The sequence below is a fragment of the Coenobita brevimanus genome, chromosome 70 (assembly GCF_032717465.1).
Source record: "Coenobita brevimanus isolate Jiangsu-jjx chromosome 70, ASM3271746v2, whole genome shotgun sequence".
Classification (NCBI taxonomy): Eukaryota; Metazoa; Arthropoda; class Malacostraca; order Decapoda; family Coenobitidae; genus Coenobita; species Coenobita brevimanus.
This window is the reverse complement of record NC_137023.1, coordinates 14,688,184-14,707,021: the sequence shown is the minus strand read 5'-3', so window position 1 is coordinate 14,707,021 and position 18,838 is coordinate 14,688,184. Positions and strand designations below refer to the sequence as shown.

The 18,838-nt window shown below is 48.3% G+C and overlaps 1 protein-coding gene across 1 annotated transcript; it reads right to left on the bottom strand.

Moving 5' to 3' along the window:
- Positions 1-2,016: 2,016 nt before the first annotated feature.
- Positions 2,017-2,634, bottom strand: LOC145406394 (uncharacterized). The gene has a single exon (XM_080277557.1). The coding sequence runs from the start codon at positions 2,632-2,634 to the stop codon at positions 2,017-2,019; it is 618 nt and encodes a 205-aa protein (XP_080133683.1).
- Between the last annotated feature and the right edge of the window lie 16,204 nt (positions 2,635-18,838).

Below are 18,838 nucleotides of genomic sequence, written 5' to 3'. Positions count from 1 at the left end.
AAGAAAATAAGACAGATTATGTGGCCACAACTTCGCACTTCATTCTCCCTCCCCTTCCTACCCTCCTGTCCCTCCCTCACTCCACCCTAGCGCCATCGGTCGTCCCCCCGCCCACCTTCCCTTCTCTCTCTTGCCCCTGCCTCTCGGCTCCTCTTACTCCAGCGTGACTTGCCGCGCATAAACGAGCCAGTCTGAGGCACGGGGTACAGGAGGGTAGGTGATTATTCATAGCCACGAGTGTACATTCCATTTATGCTGTGAACACATTCAAAGTGAGCTTTTAATAAGAACACACGCAGTGGTACAACTGACCAAGACTCATTGTAGTAACTCCATAGTGGCAGACATACTTAAACACGCAGGACTAAACTTTTTTAAAAGCAATACATTGTCTGGTGTGATTTAAAACAGAGTGCTTTACTCACTTAGAAAAATAAAACACATTCTATTCAGAATGTTAATAACTGCCTTCAAAAGAGCTATTGCTGTTGTGAAAAATCACGTAGTATTTGAAACTAATGGACTGTATTAATACTCCAAAAGGACAAAAAGACTGTCATATTACACATTATGAATTATATTGTACGTCATTGTTGTCTGTTCACAGAGTTTCTTGGCCATTTATTCTGGGATGGAATCTCAATTATTTCAGTGATATCTCTGAGGATGCATCACTAAAGAGGCTTAAAACCTAAGTCCTGTGATTTAACTTCTGTTTAGCCTGTCTCGCTTTAGGACATAGCAAGATTTTTATAATTTAATTTTATTCTGGATATTTTCTTCATATTATTTTTTAATTTATTAAATGTCATTTCATTTACATGCTGATAAATTGCATGAACCATCCAAGTGATTTTCGCTGTCTGAGTCAGGATATCAACCTCGGAGAGCAAAGAGGTGGAGGTCTTGTGGTGCCGATAGAGGAGCAGGACACCTCATTTGCATAGAGGCAATAAGCCTTGAGCACCGGCAGCCCCACTGAGCCGCTGTTCCACCGCACCGCTCTCAACACCAGTTTCAGTTATGAAGATTGGCACAAAGTAACACTGCCATTAAAATAACCGCAACATTAGCCTTTGACAATTACCGGTATATATATATATATATATATATATATATATATATATATATATATATATATATATATATATATATGAGCCTCAAAAATTATGCTGCTGTTATTTCTTAGCATGAGAACCTATATAACTGTTGAAAAGAAAAAGAGAGAGAAGCACTAATGTGGGCAATTCAATTGCCCGAATTAAATAATGTTTCATCCTCTGTGTGTCTAATTATTTTAAGTGTTTTTAAAGTCCTTGATCTATTTTGTTAGGCAGTTTGGAAAAAATGCTGAAGTAGCAGACGAAGTGAGTTTGCAAAATTCAGCCTTATCAGTCACAGAGGACGTAGATCGTGAAGCTCCAGGGATGTATACCGAATTTTTCTCTCTCCTTCCCTTCCCTTGTAACATCAGCCTCACATTACCACCCGTCAGCAGCAACCAGACCAGTGTGACACAGCCGCTAGCGTGCTACCTACGGCCACAGGCCGTTTTCTCTGTAAATAGGGTTTTCATTACGCCACCTACACCAGGGGCGTACCTAGAGATTTGGGGGCCCAAGGGGCTAGGTTCTTTGCGGGACCCCCCTCCTGGAGGGAGGGAGCCCCTGTTGTTGTTGTTGTTGGATATTTCCCCACACTTGGTGGGGTACGGGCAAACAAAGAGCCCGTCAGGGTAGAGCTAACAGTGCCCTTGCTGATTTATCTAGGGGGCGGGTAATTGGTTACTAAGGATAATAGAATGTTAAAAGGGGAGTGAGCAATGATGGTGGCTGCTTCATGGAAGGCATTATGATACCGGGCGTGGCCCAAATCTGGGTGAGATCTGAGCTGGGCAGTGGCTGGGCAGTGGAGTAAGTAATGTACTAGAGGCTCTTCAGCCCTCTCAAGGCAGTGGGGGCATGGCTTTGGTGCGGCCCCAGCGATCTGACTGTGACAGAGGAATCCCAACCGTAATCACCGGAGCTGCACTAACACGTGGTTAGGCACTCCAGGTGGAGGCAGGAGTGGTTGGTAGGTCGTGGCTGTGGCATACCACAACGCAGAACGAGAGCCCTCTGCAACACACAGTTGATGATTCTCCCGGGATAGTCTTCCAATAGTGCCAGCCAGGGTGGCAATGGTGTTAGAGGTGCTAGGACGGAGTGGGAACGTGATTCCCGGGAGAGAGCAATCTAAGCGTGCCGCAGCATCTGCTCGTTCATTACCAAGGATCCCAACATGCCCTGGAATCCAGTGTAGGGTGATGGTGGTGCCTCTGTTCATGAGGAGGGAGGCGACTGAGTATATCTCCGTTAAGAGGGAAACGTTGTCGCTGCAGGAGAAGGAGCGCAATCCCTGAAGGGATGACAAGGAGTCTTTGTGGATGATGACCCACCATTGCTTGTTAAGCTGTGCGTGGCGTAAGGCACCGAGTATGGCAACTAACTCTGCCTGGAGGGCAGAGACCCCAGGGCAGAGTCGCCAAGATTCAGTACGGTGCTCTAGAACAAAAGCAGACCCGGCGGATCCATCAGCGCACACAGATCCATCTGTGTAGTATGTGACGGATTCAGGGGAGTCGAGAGCAGCCATCCTGCTGAGGCCCTCCTGTTGAAGAAGGACAGGAATGGAAGCACGTGGGTGAGCTTCAGTGGGGCAGTGAATTTCATATGGAAGGGGGGCCCATGGCGGTGGATCAGTGTATCCAGGGTAGGGGGAATCGGTTCCCTACAGATGTCAGGGGCGGCTCCAAGGCTATGCATCAAGGTGGCAGTGGTGCGAGCCCAATCGTGCTCTGGATGAGGGTCACATGGGCGGCTGAAGAGGCATCTGAGTAAGACTGAGACTGGAAGGTGCGGTCATCACTGGACTAGCTGGAGGGTGGTAACTGCAGCCCGGAGAGCAATGCGATGCTCCAAGGACGGCAAACCACCCTCAGCCCTTAGGTTAGCAATCCGGGTCCACCGGGGAGCTCCCAACATGACTCTCAGGGAGTTGTTTTGTAGGACTTCTAGCGACCTTGTGGATGGGAGGGCAAGGCCGGTCAGGCATATGGCGCTGTAGTCTACAAGCGAACGGACCGCATGAACATAAAAGGTTCTCAGGACCTTAACCCGCGCCGTCCCGAGGACGTACTTCCACGTCCTCACGTTTTGTCACAGCTAATCCCGAGGACGTACTTCAACGTCCTGCAATTGCAAGGTTCATAATTTCCACAATTTTCAATTTTCGCGAGTCATTTTTGGTACGTATACACGGGACACCTGCCTCAACAAGATGCCAGGCAGAGACAATGCCTTACCCAGCATGACCTCCTCCCCCCCTGCATGCCCTTTTCTCAGCAATTCACCTGTTATCAGTGACCTGGCCAGTATAGCCATGTCATGCCACGGTACGAAATTCAGGGCCAGAGTGATTCCCCAATCAATGACAATGTGGAGGACAAACTTTACATAGCATTAGAGGAAGAAACAGTTAGAAATGATGATCAGGTAATGTGGCAAAAAAAGGTCAGGTATTAGTGAGTGAAACAATGCTTATAATGCCTATATTACTGCTTGAAAACCAATATACTTTTGTACTACATATAAATTCGTAACAGTAAATAAATAAATACCGTTTATGAGTGGTGTGAAATAGTTATCCTCCCATAGAACTCGTTTTCTTTGGTGCCAGCCTGATAGAAAACCCAGTAAAGTAAGGAGGCTCTCCTACCTGTAATGAGTATTTTAAACCTCAGGTGAGCGATTTCTCTATGAATTTTCGATGTTTCTCACCAAAAGCGAAAGTTTTAGCAAAAAAAAAAAAGGTCGAAAATTGCCCGGGATTGGGGGGTACCAGTGGTCGAAAAGTGGCCGGGATGGGGCGGGTTAAAGGATGCCCCTAGGCTGCGTTATGATAGATACCTTAGGGCAGCTGTGCGGGTGGCAGCACGCTCACGCAAGCATCTGACTTGTTTCTTGAAAGTTAGCCCACTGTCGACCCAGACTCCCAGATATAGGTGGAGAGCGACGATGGAGAGCTGGTGGCCACCAAGCAACAATTGGAATTCTGGGGGGTGTAAGCCAAAGGGCAGGCATTTGGTTTTTCCGAAGTTGATCTTCAAGCCCAGCTCGGTGCACTTTGCATGAAGTTTGGGAAAAGCAGAGAGGGCTTGAGCGTAACAATCTCTCCTTGTGAAAACTAGGGCCAGGTCATCGGCATAGCAAAGTAGTGACCCCCTGTCCGTAATCGACTGTAAGGAGTCCCTCATCTAAGACATTGAAGAGCAACGGGCTTATGACGCTCCCCTAAGGCGTGCCGTTGCTATGGTGGTAGAACAAGGAGAGATGCCCCTGGAATCTGACCCCTGCTTGACGGCCTGCGAAGAAGTCTCCCACCCAGGTAAGCAATTTACCACCTATTCCTCTCTCAGCTAGAGCAGCCTGGATGACGACCGGGTTAGCCAATTCAAAGGCCTTCTCAAGGTCGAGGAAGACAGCCATTTCCCTTCCCCCTCTGAGCTTCCCGAGGAGGGATGCTAGGCAGTGGGTGGCACTCCTGCCATGGTGATAGGCAAAGATTCTCGGGTGTAGCGGGCCAAGGCGCCAGGAAAGGCGAGCTCGCACCACCCTCTCCGCCGTCTTAGCAACACAGCTAAGAAGAGAGATCAGGCGCATAGCGGAGGGGTCGCGAGGTTTAGGGATCGGGTGGATGATGGCTGTCTTCCACGACCTTGGTAAGAGGCCCTCAGACCACGAGAGGTTGAGCAGATCAAGAAGGAGATCTTTCCCACAATCTCCAGCATGTGATAACAGAGAGTAGGTTAGCCCGTCGAGCCCCGAAGCAGTGTCTCCTCTGTGCTGCAGCGCTTTATGCAGTTCCCCGCTGGTGGAGGGAACATCGGCGGGGTCAGGCCTTTCACAGGCAGCCTGAATTGCTGCAAGACGAGAGGAAGGCAACTGCTCCTGCTTGTCTCTAACGAACTGCAGAAGATTGTAGGAAGCAGAGCGATCCGCGAAGTGTTGAGCGAGACAGCTGGCTTCAGCGGCTGGGTCAGGGTGAGAGGGTGGACAGGGGGGACGCAGATCAGAGATAAACAGGATTCTCCTCCACATCTCCCTGAGAGTGGAGTGAGAGTCTAAGGTCCTGCACCATCTGATTCATGCCTCCTCTTTCAGGCGGCGTTTTTCTGACACGTGTTGCGTAACTGCAGCAAGGTATCAGCAGCACGGGGATGTGTGCCCCCGCGGTATTGCTTTCGTGCTGCGTTGAGTTGGTGGTTAAGTTCCCTGATCCTGTCGCAGTAGATCCAGCCGTCTCAGTATCGCTTCACGGAACATCGCTGTTGCGGGATGGCGATGGAGGCAGCCTGTGCAAAAGCACTGGCAACTTGATCTGCTCTACCCTCGAGGTCTAGGGCGGGAGGAGAGGCCTCGAAAATGGCGGTTAAAGCTCTGGCAAAGGCAGCCCAGTCAGCTTTGCTGAGGTCCCATCTCGGTGGGGGAGGTGGGGGTTGAGGGAGGGGCGTGAGTGGCAGCCTGATCAGTATTGCAAAGTGATCACTGGCTAGGAGCGGGTGGAGCGACCATTGCGCTGAGCCAGCAAGGGGGGTGGAGGTGAATGACAGATCCAGGCATCCTCCCCGAATGTGGGTGGGTTCTTAAATGTTGTTTATTAAGGAGACACCTTCCATCTTCTCGAGAACGAGTGAGATGTGCCGTCCTGCCTCGTTGGATGGAAGGGGCAATGCAAGAATATCATGATGGGCATTAAAGTCGCCCCCGATAAAGACGGAACGTGAGGCAGCGTGGGAGAACAACTCTCCCACATCGAGAATGCCCCTCTGGCTTTTGTCGACATTGTACACAGTTAGTGAGGAGGATGCCAGGTGTAACACAACACCTTGCACCTCTACACCTGGTCCACAAAAAGGCAGGGAGTCACAGACAGTGTGGGAGACGTGATCTTGGACGAGTATTGCACATCCTCGTGTAACTCCACGTTCGTAGGGGAGGAGATGGGAGGTGTATCCAGGTAGCCGAAAGGAGGAATTGTCAGGGAGTAAGGTCTCCTGCAGGAGAAAGACGTGGGGCTGATCTCTGGCGACTGCCTCCTGCAGGAGGGGGAGCTTGTGCCTGACCCCCAGACAATTCCACTGTATTAGTCGGATGTCTGCAGGGTTTGCTTTCAGGTCATGGGGGGCAGGGGGTTGTCGCCTGAGAGGGAGGCCGGGGCCTCGACCACCGTGTCGACTGCCACTGGTGCTGGCGCTTCCTCTGGTGGAAGGGGTGGGAGACGAGGCTCCTGAGCCCCCTGGGATGAGGCAGCGGTGAGTCGAGGCCGTGCCCCCCGTTTCAGGCGAGCCGCCCTGCGCGGTAGGGGTCTGGTAGTTTCTGGAGGGGGTGCAGGCTGAGGTGTGCCGCTTCGCTTCTTTTCAATGGCCAGATTGATTATCCCATCGACTGCGGCTGAGACAGGCTGTGGAGCACATTGTATCGGTACACGGCTAGCACTAAATATTGTGCCACCGCTAGCACCAATAAAATAATGTGTTCTGCTGTATAGTATAACTAGACCACCGTGTTGGATCGACGACACTGTCTGTAGTACACGTCAGCTACTCGCCGTCACTGCCCGACACTTCCCACCAAAGGTCCTCTGCCACGAGAAGGTGGAAACTGGTCTGTTATTAAGTGGTAGCGTAAGGTGACAGAAATGAGCAGATTAAATCTCTCTTTATTGGGTACAGAATAATATAACTGCGACCCGAGAGATATGTAAGAGCGATACCACCTCCCTTTAAAACTGTAAAACGGCTTCTGACGCTGTACACTCACCGAGCCGACTAGGGCGCGGTGCTGAGGTCAGCTAAAAAGTGAGGTGCCGAGCATTTACATATACTCTGGGCTTATGCAAAAAGTAGAGATAAATGACAACTCTACTAGCACATTATACACCTCTATAAAATGGTATTAAGTACATTCACATATACCAACATAATAAATGGTTCCCCAGGACTTTACACTTACACACTATTCAGATATCTTTTCATTTCTCCTAACCTTCTTTTCATAATTGAAACAGGGTGGCACTTGTGGTCTGCCATCCACCTTCTTCTATACCACAGCTAACAGCGAAATGATATTTGGTTGTTCATCATTCACACTTCATTACACACTGTTAATTATGACTAAACAGCTTTAAAAATTATTATGTACAATGTGTGATACTACAACTTCATATGGAAAAAGATGTTGACACCGGAACATCGCTCGGCCACACCATTGACGTCCTCGTAGACATTGTTGTCCTAACTACCGTGTAGCCTAACCAGAGTGTAGGGTAGCTAACTATTCAGGAACATCCACTTGCAATCCTCGAGTACGGACACGTGGTATCAGTGGGTTCCTTAATTGGCGCCTTAAATAGTAGCCTAAACCACAAACACAGGACAAGACCACAATAAGTAGAAGACCAACGCCAGGACCAAAATAGGAAGGAGAAAGGTATGAAGGAAGATAGGACAGTACATAAGGCTCTAAATCAGTCCTGTTCAGGTGGGAGAGGAAGGTAAGCTCCTTTAATACATGAGACAGCCTGTTCACATTCAAGGAAGTAACATTGAATGAAGGTAAAAAGGGTCGTAACTGGGATGAGAAGTTCACTGTCAAAGCTAGATGATGCTTGCTAGGCAGAACTGCTATCTCTTTACTGTGTAACTCACAAAAATCAGGTGCAACATAGTACCCCTTTACTGTAAGAAATTGATTCTGTGAGGCACAAATCACAGTTACATCCTCTGTCTCAGGAAAGTAAAAGTACTGTTTCGCATGAATATGAGCATGGAAAACTGACTTCAACTGGATGGGTTGGAAGGTGCAACGTTGCAGAGCAGAGGAAGTATTTGTGTCCAACAAGGCCCTCTTACACTCCTCTACCTTTAATGGTACGAAGACAAAATGGAAAGCAGGACATACATGGAGATCAAGAAATGAGGCCTTACACTTCTCAAATTCATCCACAGTCGTTTCTGCTACATATTTCTTGTCATCTGAGACAACTAGCACCTCTGGACCCTCTTCAATAACAACAAGTGTATTATTAGCAGTAGCAAAAGGGAAGGAAATGAACCGCCATGCCTGGTATGTTACAGCATTCCTCATAGGTACCAATATCAGGATGCCTTCATGGGTCAACTGGGCCTCTAACAATGGGTAATAATATTCCAGTTGACTCAGATCAAAGAGTGGCATAAGTCCATGCTTCCACATTGCTCTATCAAGTGCATTTGTTAGTATATTAGTAGGCAGCAATAAAGCATTAACCCTGTTCAAACTTGCATCGATTAAGCCGTCCACCATATTGGCTGCCAGCTTCTCCAAAGCAGTGGTTGACTCGTCGAGAGCATGTAAGTACTCAGCGAATAACACCAAGTTAGCTAGGGTTAGTAGGTTAATTTGGATGTTGTTCACAAGCTCTACTAGATGGTTGGTAGTCCTAATTATCTCGTTAGCTTTGTTAGTGAACTCATCTAACTGTTTATACACATGCATGATTAATCTATTATTGGCTTTAGCGGCCAGTGTCAAGTCATGCATCTGTCTACCCAATTGCACTACATCCTTATCTAATGCCGTACCAAAGAGTTGTTGAGACAGGATTCCTAGAAAGTCCTCTCTTAGTACGTGCATGGACATGCTTGGAAAGATCAGAGTGTACGTTAGGTAAAGCTACATGCAAGTTAGTGAGCCTGTCGGTGAGCCTGTCTATATGCCTAGTCTGAAGCTCAACAATTCCATGCAAGGTTCGTTCCAAAGCTTCAGTGTCAGAGTTCGTCAATCATGGGTGTCGATTAAACATCTTTCCCACTTCCAACGGTTGCTGTCTGAGATTCGACAAGCCCTTGGAGACCTCCTTGACAATATCTGGCGTTTGGAGATAGCCTTCCATTGGATAGTAGACGCATACTGCATCTTCCACTACTACGACTTCTCCAAGTGGGCTCTTCAGTGCTCCTGGCATTAACGCAGTCGTGTCCGTGTCCGACGTCTTTCCATAGGTCCACCCCAAGCAACGCACGAGGAGTATGAGCCACAGCCACATTTTTCTGCAAGAGAAGATACTCCCTTAATCACTCTTGTTGTGGGATCGTAGCTTGCTGCGATACTCTTGGTTAGGGACAGGTACGGACGACGACATAGACTGCGACGAAGACAGAGGGGACAACACATCAGACGCAGGGTTAGTTAGGCCTAGCTCTTGACTTACTAGTTTGATCCTATCAGCATGTATTACCTCCTGAGTTCCATTAGCTTCATCCTTTATTCTATAAGTATTTCCACGTACTCGTTCCACAACGGTATATGGTCCCCGGAACTTAGGTCTGAGCTTGGAAATTCTCTCAGGGTTGTGGATCATGACCTTCTGGCCTGCCTGTAACGTCTTTTCTTGACTACCTTTGTGTTGTTTCGCCATCATCTCCACTCTTGAGGCTTTTAATCTTTTCCGTACTTCACTGTGTATACGTTGGAATTTCAACAACTGTACCTTTGCGTAGTCTTCTTCGTTGTATACTGGAGTAGGAGGTCCAGCCAACAAATCGAAGGGTAACACTTTCTCTTCTCCATAAAGGATATAATGAGGAGACTTCCCAGTTGATGAATTTTCTGAGGAGTTGATGGTCGCCGCTACATGTGGTAACCAGTCTTCCCAGTTATCCTCCTGATTTGAGGTTATTACTGGTCTCAAGACTTCCAGTATCATCCTGTTTGTTCTCTCCACCAGGCCATTGCTCTTAGGACTGTAAGGCGTTACAAAAACTTGCTTTACTCCATACATACAACAGATTTCTTGTAACACCTGGTTACGAAATTCACTGCCATTATCGCTGAGCAATACCTTAGGTGTAGAGTATAGACAAATCACTGAAGTCACAAAAGCGTGCGCCACCTCCTCTGAAGTTTTCGTCTGTAAAGGAGCTAAAACAGTGAATCGTGAGAAATGGTCCACTGCCACCATTACATAACTTGAACCTTGACGACTTCTCGGCAATGCTAAGAGATCAATGGAGACTGTATCCCAGGGTTTTTCCGGTAGAGGATACTCTAAGATGGGAGTCGGAAGTCCCGTCGTTCCTCGTATTTCCGCGCATTTGACGCATTGTCTGACGTGGGCTTCTATGTCCTTCCTCATGGTCGGCCAATAGTATTTCTTTCTCGCCTCACGTATGCATCTATCGCGACCGGGATGACCCGCTTGAGGTACGTCATGAACTAACTGTAGCACGGCTTGCTGTAAGGTAGCAGGAACAACCAACTGATATGCAGTGTCCTTCCCTGGGGGTTGCTTATACAAAAGACCCTGTTGAAGATGGAAGTGAGTCATTGGTACTGGGAGTTCAGGTAGACAAGTCTCGTCGCCAGACTCCAAGGCATAGATGACTTGAGACCACATCGCATCATTACGTTGTTCCGCTTTTACCGTGTCTGAGGAATACTCAGCAAGAGCAACATCCTCGGCTATGGTAGCAGCAATGTTTCTACTCAACGCGTCGGCTACAACATTTTGACGGCCTGGTAAATATCTGACCTCTGGATCAAACTCCATTACCTTGCCAAACCAACGCGCAACCTTACCGTGCAAGTTTTTCCCTTTAAACAAGTCGCGTATGGGTGCATGGTCAGTTAAAACAATTATCCGGTAGCCAAAGATAATATCCCGGAAATGTCCTAACGCCCACACGACTGCTAACGTCTCCAAATGTGTCGTCGAATAGTTCTTCTCTGGGGGTCTTAGTGCCCTACTAGCATACGCTATGGTATGTGTCTTTCCTTGCTCATCCTTCTGCTGTGACACCGCTCCCAGACCCAGACCTGAGGCGTCCGTGCACAGATAGAAAGGTTGAGTATAATCAGGAAACACTAATACGGGTGCTTCTGACATGGCTTGCTTGAGCTCGTTGAAGCTTTTCTCTTCCGAGGGTCCCCATTTCCATGCAGCGTCCTTCTTAAGTAGCGTTGTTAAAGGTGATGCTATGATGGCATACCTGTGGACAAAACTCCTATAAAAGCCAGTGAGGCCTAGGAACGATCTTATCTGATCCTTGTTCTGTGGTGTAGGAAAATTTAACATTGGCCTTACCTTGTCCGGCACAGTCTTGATGCCATTACCATCAACTAGGTGTCCTAAAATCTAATACTGGATTTCAGAAATTCACACATAGACAGCTTAATTTTCAGACCTGTGGATCTCAAGGTTTCCATCACTCGTTTTAACTTGTTAAAGTGACTGTTAACATTGTTACTCACGATGATTAGGCCATCTAGATACGCTAAGACGTCTTGCCCTAACATCTCGCCAAACAATTGGTTTATCATCCGCTGAAATGTTAAAGGAGCATTACTCAGTCCAAAAGGCATCCGGAGATATTCAAAGTGCCCACGGTGAGTGCTAAAAGCAGTAATGGGACGCGACTCTTCAGTCAGCTCCACCTGCCAATACCCTGACGCTAGATCCAGACAAGTAAACACAGTATTTCCCTTACCTAATGATTGAAGTAAGTCTCGCAGATGCGGAATCGGGTAACGGTCCGGTACTGTTACCTTGTTCACTTGCCGAAAATCCACAACAGGTCTCACACCACCGTCCTTCTTAGGCACTAGAAAGAGTGGTGCATTCCAAGGCGAGGAGGAAGGCTGGATAACGTCATCACGAAGCATCCTTTCAACTTCCTCATCCACTGCTTCCCTTTGGCTGTGCGGTAGACGGTATGCGGGCACATAAACTGGATTTGTACCAGGGCACAAACCAATATGATGCTTCACCCTATCCGTCCCACCCAGCGCTTCTCCTGGAAGTGCTACTACGTCGGAAAATTCTCTAAGGAGGGCTAGGAGTCGTGTTTTATGGTCTACATTATCCGTGACCTTCACGTATTGCTCCAGCTGTTTTTCCTTAGCCAGATGTATGGGTTCCGACTGAGTCGTTGCTTGAGATGTAACTACAGGAGAGATCACCGGCACGTCGTCGACTTCCTTTACGGGGGCACCATAGCACATCAAGTCGCCTATATAACAACCATCTCTGAGCTTAACTGCGCCACCACTCATATTTGCAATGAAGAGGGGCGTCTTCTGGTCTTGGCCAACGCTAGTCAGAGTCGATTCCAGCGACAATGCCTTATGTTTCACAGTCTCAGTTAAGCATGCTACATCAGTTCCCACCGACACGTCAGGTACTCAGACAGGAATTTTACAGACAGTTCGACTGGGTAAGTGGTGATTACCACTCACTATAGCCCTGACTTTCTTCCAGTCCATACCCTCCGCTTCGTGTGCATCTGGGGACTCCCTTGACGCTTCACTTGTCGGGGTCACAACTGGTTGGACGGCTCCTGATTGGATGCCAGTTCCAGTTCGTTTTGCTGAGGGATTAAGGCCTACAAACTCTTTCCCATTAAAGGAAATGGAATGTCTTTGAGGGTGTATTACTATATCATACTCCTCCATGGTCTCAAAGCCTAACAGCCCATCAGCTGGCAGAGGAAAATCCTCAACCACATAAAACGTAGCACGTAACACAGGAGATCGTTTATCTGCCCTCAATGTCAACGGCACCTGGCTTACAATCTTCATTCTACTCCCTGTCACACCTGTCAGCATTACATCAGGTGGTGATAATGTCCAGTTTGTTAGAGGCATTTCACTTTTAAGTCTTTCCAATGCTTTACTAGAAATAATGTTTGTACATGCCCCTGTATCTACGATCAGGGACACTTGACCTTGACCTTTCCCTATGATCCAAGGAATAGATAATAAGTCCACCTTAGTAATAGCTGCCACACACTCATCGGTGGATTGTACTATTTTAATTACTTTGGCGTGTGGCCCCGAGCTTCCCCCGAACTAGCTTGGTTTCCTAGTTTCTTCCTGTTTTCAATGACAAGGGGGCAGTAGTCTGTTTCATGAAGACAATGCCCATGTATGGCGCATCACCCTGTCCCCTTTGACTTCGTGGCCTTGGTCGGGTTTTGTTGTGGAGAACTAGTACTGGGTTGTTTGTTACTCACCTGCTTCCCAGAACCAGGCTCAGACGTGGCAGTCGAGTTGGCCTTGGCTGCATGGCGTGCCGCCTTTTTAGCATGCCAACATTTTTTGTCTGTATGTCCAGCCTTTTTACACACTGTACAATACTTCCCAGGAGGTTTCTCTGTGTGAATGGCTAGGACACTACTACCCTCTCCTTCAGCCTTTGCCATTAGCTTAAAGCTCATATCAGGCAAGGATATTTCGGGAGGTCTTTTCGGCTGCCTAAGTACATGAGCTCGAGTAGCAGAGTTCAAACAAGCTAGAAACTGTAAATATTCAAGTAACCGCACGACTGTTTCAAAAGTCATTCCCAAAGTCAAGTCTCCCCAGCCCGATTTCGGTAAGGCTTTGCTAGCCTCTACATAACACGTGCCTGCCTTCGCCAATGCTTGATTCACAGAACAGTTAGGGTACTGCTGAGTCCTGTTTACATACCTGAACACCCAAGCATCTGGCACATAGCAATCACTTGCAAAAATGTGGGTTAGGGCTTCCTTAAACCTTTCATAATTCTGAGCAGTAGGCCCAGAGTAAAACAAGGATGCCTCCATCATTTCAGAAGCATGAGAATTTGATTTGATATTTGCTTTCACATGCCAAATCTTCTCCGCATCACTAGCAAGCTGTAGCCTATGTATTTGGGCTTCACAGTCCCTCAAAAACTTGTGAATATCATAATTGTCTTCCCCAGTAAACTGTAAACTTGGTTGTGCTGATGGAAGTACTTTGATGCAGTCTGTGTTTGAAGGTGCTTGAGTAACAATAGGCCCTTGAGACTGTCTGACTGGCGCAACAGGAGGTAAGGTCTGTGGGATACTAGCAGTAGTCAAGTTAGTGGGTGCCATATTAGTCTGCCACAAAGGAGGAGAGTTAGTCTGACCTTGAACGCCCATATTGTTAGTCATGCCCCAGGTATTTGGATAAGGGCCCTGGATTGCATGCCAATATTAGTATTCATGCCCCATTGATTAGGATTCTGGGTTTGCATGCCAATATTAGTATTCATGCCCCATTGATTAGGATTCTGGGTTCGCATGCCAATACCATCTGTGTTTATACCCCATGCATTTGAATAAGGAACAGAAAATAAATTCTATCCAGAACCTTGTGGTGTACTGAAAACATCTGAAGTATACACAGGTATGTGAGTGGTTGTAGTACTATCACTAATGACTGGATTTTGCATATCCTGAGTGACCAAAGGTTCTGTTGTTGTCTCAACTTCCACAGTCTCCTCTCTAGGATTACCCTCATGAGCAAGACTAGTGGCCATTCTGGATCTAACTGATTGCTCTGGGACTGTTGAATAAGTATGACCAGAACGCAAATGCAAAACGTTCAAATCCTCATCCTGTCCTTCAGAAATATCCTCATCACCTTGATCCTCAATATGTCCTTCACTCATTTTATATGTCTGAGCACTTTTATTTGATGTTTCAACCCACTCATAAAGTTCTGAGTCTAGTGGGATTGCCTGATCTCTGTTTCCCCTAATTCTACGTCCCCACTTTTTCACTGTATCCATCCAACCTTGTCAGTAATATTCCCCTCCCAGTTACAGGAAGATAAACTGACATAAAAAGGATAGTTATGGTAAGTGACAGAACGGGACACATATAAAATACAGAAAGTATATTTATTTCAAGGGAATTCTGAGAAACCTTTATTTCCACTCATCAACTAACTAACGTGTGTTGATTCAAGTATGTGTGTGTGTGTGTGGATTACTAATGCATGGACACTACCTAGATATGAAAGTCCAGGATGATGTTCCACATTCCACGTTCCACACTCCACCAGACTCCTCCAACCGTACGCAGCAGCCCGCTCGCTGTGGGAGTTAGCAAGCGACTGGTTCGCCCTGCACCACGCCAGACAGATGCCACAGACGCACCACACACAATCGTGGCACCTCTCGGCCGCTCTCGGCTCCCCCTCGGCTCGCTTCGGCCGTCCGCGCCTCTGGAGTTGCTAGAAGTCGCTAGTTGACCCACTCCTCACCACACTGGCTTGAACTCCCCTTATCTCGCCTCTCGCACACGAGAGCGAGATTCTTGCCAGTTTGCGTTTGAAGATGGAGATATCTCGCACACCACAGGGCGAGATAACTGCCAGTTTGTGCATAAGATAGGAATCTCGCACTGGCAGAATAATGGGAGGAATTAATATGCACCACTCCAGTTTATCTGCTCCACTTAACTCACTGGTAATTAGTCCCCTTACAAGAGTAGAGTAAGATTTTCTATTTCACCTTCAGGAACGTGCAATTGCAAGGGTTACTGGTTCACAGCATAAATCCCTTTAGCACGTATCGTATCCCAGCACTGAGCACTAATTTAATATATCGGTACACGGCTAGCACTAAATATCATGCCACCGCTAGCACCAATAAAATAATGTGTTCTGCTGTATAGTATAACTAGACCACCGTGTTGGATCGACGACACTGTCTGTAGTACACGTCAGCTACTCGCCGTCACTGCCCGATACTTCCCACCAAAGGTCCTCTGCCACGAGAAGGTGGAAACTGGTCTGTTATTAAGTGGTAGCGTAAGGTGACAGAAATGAGCAGATTAAATCTCTCTTTATTGGGTACAGAATAATATAACTGCGACCCGAGAGATATGTAAGAGCGATACCACCTCCCTTTAAAACTGTAAAACGGCTTCTGACGCTGTACATTCACCGAGCCGACTAGGGCGCGGTGCTGAGGTCAGCTAAAAAGTGAGGTGCCGAGCATTTACATACACTCTGGTCTTATGCAAAAAGTAGAGATAAATGACAACTCTACTAGCACATTATACACCTCTATAAAATGGTATTAAGTACATTCACATATAACATCATGATAAATGGTTCCCCAGGACTTTACACTTACGCACTATTCAGATATCTTTTCATTTCTCCTAACCTTCTTTTCATAATTGAAACAGGGTGGCACTTGTGGTCTGCCATCCACCTTCTTCTATACCACAGCTAACAGCGAAATGTTATTTGGTTGTTCATCATTCACACTTCATTACACACTGTTAATTATGACTAAACAGCTTTAAAAATTATTATGTACAATGTGTGATACTACAACTTCATATGGAAAAAGATGTTGACACCAGAACAACATTACTCCTAGGCATTGGCTGATCCCCACAACTATGGCCTCGGCTATTTGTTTCCCAATGAAGCGGAGCTCCTCGAGGGTGAATACTCGCTCCTGTTGAATGGGGGCCTGGGGGGGACTGTGAGTGACCCCGGCTGATGGGTGCTGCGGTGGCGAGCCCGGACAATGTACCTCCGCAGGCGTGACGCCCTGGGTGAGAGCAGGTGGTGGGGGGACTTCTGTCATGTTGCGTAGCAGTAGGCTCGGCGTGGTTGGTGGCTGGGACTTGCTCTGTGGGGCGGTGCTGTTGCCCCCATACGAAGGTGCCTGGAGGGGCTGGAGTCAGGCTGATGGCCTGCTGCTCCTGTACCCATGCCACTTGCTGCTCACGCCCTTGCAATACTCTCTTCGTTCTGGCTGGGCAGCTGGGGTGCCAGGCATAGTGTGATCCCGAGCAGCTGGGGCATCGGGAGGTCACTGGCTGTTTTGCTTTCAGCTTTGCCAGGCACCGTTCGGTGTCGTGGCTGGCGCTGCAAATGCCGCATACTGAAGGGCAGTGGCAGTTGGCCTTGTGGTGTCCATATCTTTGGCACCGGTAACACCGAAGCGGCTCTGGCATGAAGGGGCGCAGGTGAAATTCGCCCGAGTTTCCTAGGTCGAGGGAAGGTACTAGTGGGCCCCTCGGGTGACTGTGACCTGAAGTGTCTCTTCCCGCATGCACTGATTTTGGCAGCGCTTGGCCTCCTCCACTAGGGGGTGCTGCAAGAGGATCCCTACCGGCATATGCCTGGGGTGGCTCATGACAGTGGCCTTGGTAAGCTGCTCGCCCCTTTGCAACTCGACAATCTTCAGAGGTTGGCCCTCATCCTCCGCCAACACCCTCAGTCGCAGGTAAGTCTCCTCGTCCCGGGGGATAAGGACGTAGCTGTCATCGCGGCCGTAGCGGTTCGTGATGGCTAGCCCCCTTAGGTGGCTTTCGAGGGCTTGGACCGCGCCATAGCTGGTCGTGAATCCCGGTTGGACTGGGACACAAAAGGCCGGGAAGTTGGAAGGGGGTGGTGGAGGAGGCCAGACCGAGACTGAGGGGCGTGGTGCAGGAGGGAACCTCTGAGGGGCATGGTGCAGGTGGGGGCTGCTGAGGAGCAGTCATGCATATGGCCGGGATCTGTTCATTTCCCTGTGTCGCTCGCGGTTTCTTATGCGACACCAGGGTCCAGCCCTCTTCATCAGGAGAGCTGGCAGCAGTGGTGGCAGCAGGGGCAGGCAGGGTGCCTGAGGGGGCAGTTTCCTTGGCAGAAGTGGTGGCCGTCTCAGTGGCGCTGTTGCACGCTCCAACACCCGGCTGGGCCTTGGCAGAAGGCTGTGGTGCTCTTGCAGAGGGGAGGCAGGGCAGCCGCTTGTTGGTGCTGGAGGAGCCGCGAGTTACTTGGGGGGAAGCCTGGGAGCCTGAAGAGGTGGGAGCTGGGGCAGGCGTAATCCCCTCCGTGGCTTCATGGATTTGCGTGATCTTAGCTCGCGCGGACGAGGACGTGGTGGGAGCAGCATACCGTGGGCGTGCTGCAGTCCCGTTAGGCCTGGGAGCGGGGGGAGCAGCAGGGGGGGCCCCGGAGGAGGACGAGGAGGAGCTACTGGTGGAGAGCTTACGCTCTCGCTTCTCCCTAGTAGTAGGCTTGGGAGGGGGTGGCCTCGAGGGCGGGGAGGGGGGAGCGGGCAGGCCCCTTGGGCCTGGAGGTGCATGCCACCTTCATGGCATAGGCACCAGGCAGTACAGAAAAGCGTTAAGGCAACTCTAGACACACACACGCAAAAAAAATAAATAAATAAATAATAATAATTTACTACAATGTGCGCTCAGTCCGTCTGTTGGGCTGATGGAAACAAGTCAGCTCAACAGTAAACAGATGAACAGATTTGAAGTAAATTAATTATATAGGTATTTAATTTAATCTCAACTTGAGCGAATCTATCAGTGAACTAATTTGTTAAATAAATCAGAACACCTAGACAGACTCACGCAAGAGAAAGTAAATTAAATAAGAACACAACGGTACTGATATTTAGTTTAGAAAAACTAGGTTAGGTCAGTCACAGAACTAATTTGCAATGCAAATTAATTCCTCGGACAGACCTAACAAGTTAGAGTAAACTAACTATAAGACTGAGCAAAGAGAAGCAAAGAGCACACTACTGTAGTGATAATTATTTAGTTTAGAAAAACTATGCTGGGGCAGCCACAAAACTAATTTGCAATACAATTAATTCCTCAGAAAGCCCCAGCAAGTTAGAGTAAACTAAATATAAGACGAAAAAAAAAAAAAAAAAAAAAGCTCGGCCAACGAAAAAAACCTACAGTGATGGGGGGGGGGGTTTCCCCGTCCTCTAAAGGACGCCGAGGGAAGCCCCGTCACTGCCCTGTGAGGGACTTGCCTAACCCTAGCCCTAACAGAAAATGCCGCCCTCACCACCTCCTATAACCAGGCCCTAAAGGCCCCCCTTCATGGAAATGCCCTGCGGCACTCCTCCAGGGTTCGGCGTCGTACTACGGTGAGGGACACTAACGGCAGGCCGAGAAAAACACACGAAAGAAAACTCCCTAGAGCAAGAGCAGGGTTCTTAAAAAGCAGGGAGAAAC